Source organism: Ochlerotatus camptorhynchus, unplaced genomic scaffold (genome assembly GCF_037179485.1).
Source record: "Ochlerotatus camptorhynchus isolate MF236.1 unplaced genomic scaffold, CSIRO-AGI_Acam_v1.1 ptg000193l, whole genome shotgun sequence".
Lineage (NCBI taxonomy): Eukaryota > Metazoa > Arthropoda > Insecta > Diptera > Culicidae > Ochlerotatus > Ochlerotatus camptorhynchus.
Window position 1 is genome coordinate 5,307,467 of NW_027040683.1, and position 11,797 is coordinate 5,319,263.

At 42.1% G+C, this 11,797-nt stretch overlaps 1 protein-coding gene across 1 annotated transcript; it reads left to right on the forward strand.

Annotated features, from left to right (window-relative positions):
- Positions 1-398: 398 nt before the first annotated feature.
- On the forward strand, positions 399-11,797 carry LOC135702479 (uncharacterized). Its single transcript, XM_065223523.1, has 7 exons — positions 399-1,304; positions 1,376-3,158; positions 9,390-10,547; positions 10,615-10,711; positions 10,896-10,976; positions 11,051-11,175; positions 11,334-11,797. Exons 1-7 carry the CDS (start codon positions 1,160-1,162, stop codon positions 11,455-11,457), a joined length of 3,513 nt encoding a protein of 1,170 aa, XP_065079595.1. The 5' UTR covers positions 399-1,159; the 3' UTR covers positions 11,458-11,797.

Below are 11,797 nucleotides of genomic sequence, written 5' to 3' on the forward strand. Positions count from 1 at the left end.
GTACCCTATTCTAGTCAAAATTCTAGTACTAACGGTTGTCAAATAATTACAACATAGAAATCACCATAAAGATAGCGCTTTAACATGTTATAAATCTGTAGTCTGACCAAGGCATTATGCATCAGACATGCATCAAGGCAAGGCTTTATCCTCGATTATGTATGATGCGGCATTTACCAATTTGGCCCTAATGAAAGCTCATTATCTAATTGTTTTCTGACATCAAAGTTGTGTCGCCCCTTGTTGAATTTGACTTTTAAAAGCTCGGTTTGAGCTAAAGTTCCACGAACTGTCATTAGCTCCAGTGCCATTATCTTCGAACGATCCATCAGTGACGTTTTATTTACCTCTCTTCGAATTTCGTCCTCGATCGATCTCCGCTGCTTTGCCACCGTCATTTCGCTTACTCGTAAAAAAAAAGTGATCCAATCGTCCGTCTGACCGAAAAAACAGCCAACAAAAGCAGCAACAACGGGGTTTAGTTTTGTGTGTGTTGAACCTACGTTTGTGCGATGGTTGTCGAACGTCGTCATCGCGTTAATTTACTGCGACGTTTTTCCTTTCAAAATTATAATGTCAACCACTCGGACGGGTTCTTTAGTTTTTATGTTTCATCAGCTGTGAATAATAGTCATAATAATCGCATAATTTCAAGTATGGATCATCCGGATCCTGCTGCGATTTGTCTTTTGTCGAAAAGTGTAATTTTGTATTGTGAATAAGTAGAAGAAACAGACAGAACAATACGCACAACTTTTTTTTTTCTCGTGAAAGGCTTCAAAGGCAGACAGGAAAATTTGCCATTTTGCTGCAATCTAATGGCACCAGATGGATTTGTTGTAATGTAAGGCGAACTGAAACGCAAGCTAGATTAATTTAGATAAGATTGGTTCAATGGTAGAACATTTTGGCTGAGCAGGATCGTTCGGAGTCTATTGGTTCGTGTAAATGAAGTACTGAGTGACAACCATAAAAATATGTTGTTTACGAAAATATGACCTAACTACGAACAGTAAGGTGAATCTGTGCAATGATCAATATTGGTGTGTAAATAATGTGTATTGTAATAGGCAGCATTATTGGAAGATTTGTCTGTGTCATCAAGTGAGACGGAGTTTCTAGTTGATAAGGATTGTTCTAAAAAAAAAACTCGGAAATTATGGATGAAAATACGGGATCCAATGGCGGAGGCGAAACAGACATGCATTCTTCCCCTTCCTCCAGTCGAGTCTTTCGACCTGACACCTTGCGGGATATTCTGGACACGGCAATTCAATCCAATGTTGATTCAGCCGAGGCTTCAGGTTGGTCATTATTGTCTTAAACAACCGAGTACTCACTAATCGCAACTGAATTTGCTTCGTTATTGTTCTAGAATTGGATGTTGACGCACCGCTATTCGCAACCGGTGGCCTACATGACTATATGCCACCACTGGTCCTGCCACGGGGACGGAATGCTGCCAATTTCTACGATAACATGGCTTATTTTCCTCCATCGGCGCATGTAGAAACGGCTCGCACCAATTTTGGCTTGTTTGGCCCCACTTCGGTTGGGTATTTACCATCTCATCACCACCAGCATCATCATCGTTCGCCTCATATAATGCAATCGGATCGATGCTCACCGAGTTTTCACCATACAGCTTTCAGTTCGCGTCCTACCGGTACCGGGTCTTTCATTGTACGCCAACCGGTGAATGTCGATCCAGTACCTGGTTCAAGCGATGGCTCAAACTCTGCTATGAGACCGAGGTCCTACTCAAGACCTCCGCGATCCTCAGAAGAAGCCACTTCCAACTGGAACAATCAAAACTTCCATCATACGCCGCATTACTCAGGTGCTGGTAGTGGGGATCGAGACGGGCGTGGTTGTTTCAACCGGAAACGCCACCACAACTGTGATATACACAATAAACCCAAAAAATCTACACAGTTGGAGAGATCTCATGCCCATCACCCGGTGGTCGGATCAGTAGATTATAGACTGATCAAAAGGGAACCCCCGCCCAGCCGATCACGGCCGCCGGTCAAAGCCGAACCGGAGGAGAGTTTATCTGAACCAAATAGGCCTTGCGAAAACCTGCTCCTACAAATCAAGAAGGAAGAGAAACCGGAAATGGGCGACAGTGCCAAGATCAAACAGGAAAATAACTGTCCCTGTGATTTTTGTTTGCCCAATCAAGGTGAAGAACGAAACTGTCAGAACCACCATAATATGATCAAGAAAGAACCAAAAGTAGAATGTGCCAACGTCGTTAAACAGGAATCGCAAGTCAAAAAGGAGGAAGATTGTAAGGCTGAATCGGACAAGCAGGAAATATATGTTCCCACAGTAGCTGTTCCCTCGGAAGAGCCAATGCCGGGTCCAAGTGGATTGAATCGTCACCTGCAAGACATCTTGCAGCAGGATAGAGGTAATAAGCACGGGAACCGCTTTCCGGTTTTTTCCGATGACGACGACGACGACGATGATGATGATGATGATGACGACGACGACGACGAAAACGACGATGCTTGTGGTGATTATTGTAGTGGTGGCTCGGACGTTGCTGCCAAAATCAGAAACACATCCGATGCCAATGTGGAGTCAGGTTGTGATCTCAGTGACCTGACCGAAGTCGAAGTGGAACCGGTAAACACAACTGACATCATCAATGAAGCCCACGCCGATACTTCCGGTCCTAATCTGAACAACTCCACGAATACGAGCATGATGGTGATCAATTCTAGTACAAGCAGCCTGGAGGATGTAGTGGACAACCAACGCAGCCCAGAACCGAACAATGATGAGCTGCCATTGGATTGTGCTAAGGTCGAATCGCAACAAATCCAGGATTCTCAGCAGCAAAGTGACGTCCTTTCGGCACCGGATCTGCAGCTGGATTGGGTCACCGATACGAGCAGTATCAGCGATGATAGTGATGTCGTTGTGGTTTATCCAGACGCGGAGAATGGGCGGGAACCGATTGATCTGACCAATGAATCTGAAGATGAAAATGTTGGTTGGATGGGCGACAGAAGAATCGACGAAAGTCGCAGTCTTAGCAGTCTGGGACGTTCGCCAACGTCTTCGGAGCAGAAAGCGCGTAATTTCGTAAGCCGGTCGTCGGGATTCATGGCCTACGGGACCCATCCGGGAGGAGGTCGGAGTTCGACGTGAGTATTGAATAATCATTCATGAAATTTTCCCAATTTTCTGTAGTTTTTATCGGCATGAATCGTTGGAAACAAAACAGATTGAAGAGACCATTGTCCTATGTGTTGAAATGTACATTATATCTAATTAAGATGGTTTGAAGCTTATTTTATAAAAAGTAATCAAAGAACCAAACTCTTCAAAAAGGTTTTTTGGTTTCTTCTGTGGATTGGTGAATGATTAGAAACCTTTTCCAAAACAAAAATCAACTGCAAATTGACTGTATTTACTATTTTTACGCGAATCAAAGCTACTAATCATAGAACCCACTTCATAGGCTAACAGCACAGAACAGAAGGGGAAGTGCAAACAAAACTTGGTTCGTGTTTCTGCTCAACAAGCGATGTGATGTGGTAGCGTTCACTATCATAGCATGCTGCATATCTTACTATCATTGCACTTCGAAACTTTAACAGCACAAATATCAGCTTCTACGATACGTACCACAATGAAACTATTACTCCACGTTTGCTGTACTGCAGCATACATTAAGTAGCAATTTCTGGAGAAATGGGGCATTAATTTCCGAGATGTGTGTTATTTAAAAATTCTAAGTGGAAGTGCATGTATAGCCTACGTGGTGGCCATTTGTGGCCTCTAAAAGTAATCACCTTTACTGCAGGCGCTAGTGTTCGCCAATGAAAAGTGGAGCTACTTTCTGATCCGAAGTTCCACTTCTGTTCTGTGCTAGTTGAATCACTTAAATTTACGCCATGAATTCTTAGAACAAATTCAAAGGGGATTCTGAAATGAATTCATCGAAAATTCTGAAAATACTTCCAATGGTTTTCCTAGGAATATTCTAAAAGAATCTAAGGAAAATTTTAAGGTAATTCCAAGGAATATTCGAAGCGAATTTAATTACGAATTCCGAGGATAGTTCCAACAAAATGTGAAGGAAATTTCAAAGCAATTCCGAGGATATTCCGGTGATAATTTTTAGAAAATTCAAAAGAGAGTTCCAATGAAATCATGAGGAGCATTTCAAAGAATTAATGGGGATTCTGAGCGGAACTAAACAGGAATCCCTATGGTAAAGGGTGATACGGTCAAAATTTGGTCAATATCAACTTGACGTATTTCTTTCAATTCCGGAGTGATTTGAGATTTGGGCGTAATTGCATTTGTAAACAAACATGTCAATCACCGATTTCTCGCGAATAAAAGCTCAATCTCGAAAAGTAATAACACCATGAGATAGAGGAATGATTCCTCTATCATTTGGTATAGTTTGTTTGTGAGATTGAACTTTTATTCAAGAGAAATAAGTAATTGACGTGTTTGTTTACAAAAGCAATTACGCCCAAATCTCAAATCACTCCGGAATTTTGCATTTAAAAAACCTGAACACCCCTCATTTTGAAGGTGTGTGTGTGTAGAATGTTGCTCCTATTTTGATTTTGGAATTCACTCTTCAGTTGTCAAAATGCCGTCCAAGCAAGAAGAGCAGCGTATCAAAATTTTGCTCGCGCATCGCGAAAATCCGAGCTACTCGCACGCAAAGTTGGCAAAATCGCTAAAAGTTGCCAAATCAACCGTTACAAATGTAATTAAAGTGTTTGGGGAACGTTTGTCGACAGCCAGGAAGTCTGGATCGGGGGGAAATCGAAAACCGGAAGCCGCTGAGACGACAAAGAGAGTTGCCGGTAGTTTCAAGCGAAACCCTAACCTCTCTCTCCGAGATGCCGCAAATAAGCTGGGTGTATCGTCTACAACCGTGCATCGAGCCAAAAAACGAGCTGGACTATCGACTTACAAGAAGGTAGTGACTCCAAATCGCGATGATAAACAAAATACGACGGCCAAAGCGCGATCCCGGAGGCTGTACACGACGATGCTGACGAAGTTTGACTGCGTGGTAATGGACGACGAAACCTACGTCAAAGCCGACTACAAGCAGCTTCCGGGACAGGAGTTTTATACGGCAAAAGGAAGGGGAAAGGTAGCAGATGTTTTCAAGCACATGAAACTGTCAAAGTTCGCAAAGAAATATCTGGTTTGGCAAGCTATCTGTACCTGTGGCTTGAAAAGCAGCATTTTCATAGCTTCCGGGACTGTCAACCAAGAAATTTACGTGAAAGAGTGTTTGAATAAACGTCTGCTGCCTTTCCTGAAGAAACACGGTTGTTCCGTACTGTTTTGGCCGGATTTGGCATCTTGCCATTACGGTAAAAAGGCCATGGAGTGGTACGCCGCCAACAACGTGCAGGTGGTTCCCAAGGACAAGAACCCTCCCAACACGCCAGAGCTCCGCCCAATTGAGAAATACTGGGCTATTGTCAAGCGGAACCTAAAGAAGACCAAAAAAACTGCTAAGGGCGAGCAGCAGTTCAAGGCAAACTGGCTTTCTGCGGTGAAGAAGGTGGACAAGGTGGCTGTACAAAATCTGATGGCAGGGGTCAAGCGTAAGGCCCGGCAATTCGGATTTGGAAAAGCGGAAGCCTAACTGAATATTTTTCCTGAATTTTATACTAATTGAACTTGAAAAAGAAATTTAATTTGATTTTTTAAATAAACGATTTCACCGATTTACACGCGTTTTCCCTTGACCAAATTTTGACCGTATCACCCTTTAATTCCATGGGAATTTTAGGAGAATACTAAGTGAATGCTGAGGAGAACTCCAATGATTTTCGGGGAATTGCTAAGAGATCATTTCAGAGTGAATTCAAAAAGTGTTGTGCAGAAGATTTTAAAGAGTATTATGAAGCCAATTATAAGGGAATTCCATTTTTGCATAAACAAATGTTGCGCCAACTCAGAAAAAAAAATCAAGATTCAAGATCTCGGAGTAAAAAACTAAAAATTCTGTGGGTTTCATTTGTTTTTGATTTCATGCTTAGAAATTGTATGATCCTAGATTTAGAAACATCTTCAAAATTCAGGAAATTTTATTTAAAAATAAATATTCCAGACAAGGGAACATTTCCAAAATAAGGGATCATTAGATTTTTTCAAGTTCCAAAGCTAGCAACTATATTTGAAATGAAGAACTTTGATTTTTTTTTCACATTGCGAACTTGCAAACTTGCAAACTTTTCAAGATCTTGGACTCCGAAGTAAAAAATGTATGAAATTAGATCTGTCAAAATGAGTTTGATAGCGATTTGTCATGTATTTTCCTCGGATTTTCACTAACACGCTCTCATATATCGCACCAATACAACCGGGCGTGAAAATCTCAATATTGCTGACTACCGGCGATTGTCAACGGCCAATTCCGATGTTATGGAAAAGCCTTCACCTATCACAAGGTGATGAGACGTTTCTCAGTGGAACTGACAGCTAGAAATCAAGAGTGTGTGAGTGATCTGGTGTTAATGGTGCTGAATGTAAACATAAACAAAGCAGAAATTAATATGAGAGTGAACAGTGATCTGTCAAAAGTTCTTGGCAAACAAAAAAGTCAGCTGATCGCAACTGTCTCGTGGACAGCCTTAAGGCCCCCACATTAGATCCGTTTGCGTTGCGTTGACGTAAATTTGACAGTTAAACAATAGATTTAGCTGTCACTTTGCCGCAACGCGTCAGATCCGGATCTAATGTGCGTGGGCCTTTATTGTGCCACAATACGGACGGAGCGGTTCGAAAACTTTGGTGACGAACCTGCTATTGCAATTTTTCAGTGTACCACATGGCAACACTACTACCAACAATCAACACGAAACTAACGATCAGCGCTGCCATTTATACAGATTTATCTGTATTATACAGATTTTTTAATCTTAATACAGACCCGATACAGAATACAGATTTATCACAGATTTTTAAATTACAATACAGATTTATACAGATTTTTATAAAATGCTTGAGAAAAAAATTCAAAATTTATAAAAACAAAATAACTTGCTCGATTTTATCAGCGTACCCCCTTCTCTCCAAAATTAATTGTTGTGCTAAAAACCATATTTTTTGCAGTGGGATCTGCTCGAGGCGTTGCTGTTTCTTTTATGCTTCTCTCACTCCCTCCAACGGAAAACGCAGTCACGCCCGTTCACAACCAGAGGACCAACCGCTTTCGGATGCATATGGAGCTGGTGGTAAACGATTGTGAGATTGTATGGGGATTTACAGTATTAATTGAATATTTCCAATATAAGCATGTATGTTAAATACAAGAAAAGTGCCCGAGCACATTAAAATGGGACAAATACAAGAACTCGTAAACATTTTACTTGCATTGAAAATGTATTTCGTAAGAAATTGCGGATTTTCTGATATTCTCCATACTGCAAAAATGATTTTACCAGCACTGGCGGGCGACATCTCTCGACTTTTCGGTGTAACTACCACACAAATGATGTAATTAATTGTATTCATCTATATTAAAAATATCAAATAGTAATGAACTCGTGCACTTTTTTGCATTTAAAACTGCTTATCAGGAAGATAATGAATAGAAACTAAAATCTCCATACATTTTCAAACGGCTTCATATCACTCTTATAAATAAGTACGGACGATATCACAAATGGCGCAATTATATCCCGTATGGTTAGTACGATAGCCCGAATAAGTGGTTAAGCACTTTTTATGGTTATTTTGTACAGATTTTTTAATAGAGTGGATACAGATTTTTTATAAAACCACCTGGCAGCTCTGCTAACGATTTTAAATTGGCTCACTACTTGACTAGCCTATTGGTCCCAAGCAAATTGATTAACGTATCCCATTCTAGTATAAATTGTTTGTTGTTTTGTTTTGATTCGCTATGAAAGTTTGACAGATAAAATGAGGGGTTCGTGGATTTTCCTATGTTTCGAGGGGTGCATCGATTAGCTTGGGAACGAATAGAGTACCAGAGCTGAGCCAAAATGTTGAGCACGTTTCCTCGGGACCTTCTAGCACAAACGAAGTGACAGACGGAGCGGCTCGAAAACTTTGGTGACTAACCTGCTATTTCAATTTTTTAGTGTACCACATGGCAACACTACTACTGGATTGTACTAGTATTTCCACAAAATGTACAAGAATGTTTTGGTTCTATTTCTTTCACTCTACTCAAAACTGAAATGCATAAAAAAAATGACTCTTTGCACACTGTCAAAGATCATTGCACACAAAATCAACTATGATCAAATCAAAACAAAAATACCAGCCCATTTGGTGGCTGATGACACAAGCTTCTAAGAAAATTCTATCACTGTAAACCACGTTATTTTAATTGATTTCTTCGCCGACTAACTGTCTGTCACTTCGTGTGTGGTTCTACCGTTACTACAATCATATTGCAAACTAGGAAAGATTTCACTTTTTGCAAGGGATCAACTTCAAAGTTCCTCGTAATTTCCGAGGAGAATTCCTTCACGGCGAATGAAAACGACTCAAATTTGAGTTTAGTTCACTCATAATCGCCAAAAGTGCAGGAACTCAGCGATGTGTAAAATTTGTCTCATGGTTTCCTGTGGAAAACCTAAAAAATCTGGCGGAAAATGAGGAAATTGTCGAAAATTTTATTCTGTCTCGGAGTAGTATCAATAGACTGAGTGAATCCAATCTTTACTTTTCTCAAATTCGGGAATTTTTCCCTGGAAAGTCCTGGAAAAACCTGGGAAAACATGAGGCAAATTTACTCATCGCTGAGTTCCTGCACTTTTGGCGATTATGAGTGAACTAAACTCAAATTTGAGTCGTTCTCATTCGCCGTAACATGACGTAAAATCTTATGGGGGGAGGAGAATCTGCTGATATTGTGACCGGTTATGTATTAAGTTTAGCAAAAAAGGGGGAGATCGGGTCCTAAATTGGTAAAAAAATATGCTACGTCATTTATGGTTGGTTACTTAACGACGTATTCGAGGTATCATCCAGATTATTTGTTGATTAATTTTACCATTCGGGATATCTTCGTATCGCAACTCACTCGCAACTTCGGATTAGTGATCCTAGGATAGGTTGTAGGTCATTTGGCCTAAAGTAGTTTGGCATAAGGCCGTTTGGTATCATGGCCATTTGGCATAACGTTATTTGTCGATTGGCTTATGGTCGTTTAGCATAATGCATAATATTATGGATTAAAAAAACAGTGAAGGTTTTCCTTCATGAGTTTTAATGTGCTTGATTTTACGACTTTAGGTCAAACGTGGCGCAATCGTCCTAGGGCAATACGCACCAAAAATCATAAAAAACGGTATGTTTATTATCTTCTAAATTTCTTTTTTTTTTTGTCTTCTAATTTTTCCATTATTTAGGCTGCCGGAACCTGGTCCTTCAACATCACAGCCGCAGCAGCAGCATCAACGTCTCCGACAGTACCACAGTCCTCAGCAGTCGCACTCGCCCATTCCTGCACAGAGGCACTTCCGCACGTGTCAGCACCATGGTGCACTAGATGGTGGATTTTCTCCTAGTGGCCGCCGATGGAACATGGTTCCGCGAACACCGCGTCAGGATGCCAGCATGATGCGACCGACGCCATTATTGTCGACGAACTATCCGGCCGCGGGTCATTCCCAGGATATGCATCGTTCCACGGTGGACGGAGGAACGGCTGGCACTGCTTCCGGTGGAATTGTTGATAATGCGACTAATAGCAATGCTGGTACGGTTATTGACAACACCAGCAGCGGTAGTTTTAGTCGCATGAATCCGTTCTTCGGATACGACTTTTTGGATCGGGAACAACAGACGATGAACTCAAGTGTCGGGAACTCCTCAAGTGGCAGACGATGGAATCCACGTGGCGAGGACGTTAGTAGGTGCAGTGGAGACGCAAACGAGCAAAGATTGGGTGGTGCTCATGCGCCGGTTGATACCCCCATTGATTATTCTAATAGGTTGGGTCCGACCGGTAGAGACTATGATGGAGCAAACAGTCGTAGATTCAACGACGACAACAACAATCAATCCGGATACGAATCCGGACGACAGGCACCACCTCCAGCAGGAAGCAGTCAACCAGAATCACGAGGCTACCGCAATTATAGCTATTCGAATCGGAATCGTTACCTGCACTCAGGTGGAGTTCGACCGCCTTATGCGGTTCACGAAAATCTTTGGAATCGGCAACACAATATGCAAGAGGCTCATCGGCGCATCATGATGATGGGAGATGTTCTTAATGATTATAACGAACGCTCATCGCCTCACCACGGAGCGTTGCGGTCGAGAAATAATCTGATCAATTCTTCGTACAACAGTGGATCTGGATCTAACGCTGCTCATTCCGGCGGTGCTGGCCCTAGTGGATCCGGTACAAGAGGAGAACTCTTCGATGATGGCGGACCGTACTGGTCTGATCGCAATTTTATTCCCCATTCGGGCGGCCACAGCTATCAGCAAGATCTGCGTGTGTTCAACCATCGACCGAGGAGAGTCTCGTACCATACCACCGTATATCCACCAATGAGGTAAGTCAAGGATGGGATTTGAGAATGTTTAATCAAGAGATGTGTAACCATGTCTTTTATTTCCCAGGCGAAACGATCACCAACATGTCCATCATCACATGTACCATCACTTCCAACCGCAAGCTATTCTGAACAACGCACCTCAAGTTCACTTCAGCATAGGGGTAAGATACAGAACATAGTAGGGGTATTCACATAGCGCATCGTAAACATTAACACTATCGTAAATATACCAGGGTCCCCTTAAGTGTAATCTACCATGCTTACGAGGCGCTATGCAAATTCCCCTAGTGTTCTTTTGAAAATCGCACATTTTTGACTTTCGTAATTCATTCCAATGCGTTACAGCTTCGCCCGAGTCTACTATCTAGCCTGAATCGCTTCGTGCGCGTTATTGAGGATACGTGTTCCAATCGGGGGGCCACACAGGTTTGATTTGAACAATCCATGACGCCATGTAGGCGGGAAATAATGAAACACACGTCTTTTGCTCTCCGTTACAGGAAATGATCGAACACAACACGTTCCCACACAAGTACAAACGATTACGTCGTGCCAGTGAGACGGATGAGGATAGCGAAAAGTGTACCATCTGTTTGTCTCAGTTTGAAGTCGACAACGACGTAAGGTGGGTTGGAATATTGTACACACACACACATTTGATTGTATGGTTGCAATTCTGATAGCATTTCATTATAGTCCTATAGTCTCATAAGTTACGTACCTATGTTTTTCCGACGTAAAACCTATTCAATCATACTGACCAAAAGACTTTCCGTTATCCAGGCGCCTCCCGTGTATGCATTTATTCCACAAGGACTGCGTCGACCAGTGGCTGGTGACCAACAAGCACTGTCCGATCTGTCGGGTCGACATCGAAGTGCACCTAACCAAAGATTACAGTATATGACGGCCGGATGGAGACGGTCAGGTTCGACCTCCCCGCAGGACGCGCATCGAAGTTTATGATTTCGATGAGACCAGCCGCCGCCATCATCAGCGTGATTCTCCGCCGTTGTATTTTGCTCCTTCGCATCAGCGCCTTCCGTCTTCATCGTACCACCGATCATCAGCGGTCTCATTCGGTGGCGAAGATGATGGAACGTTTGTCTTTTTTCCCAGAGAGAGTTAGATTTTGTTATTTTGAAGGACAAGATTTTCGAGTCCTGAGGCTGGAATACTAGCGTTTGTGATGCATCTCTATAAATTTCCGTTTTTTTTTTCGATAGCGAATTCCATTCATTTTTTTT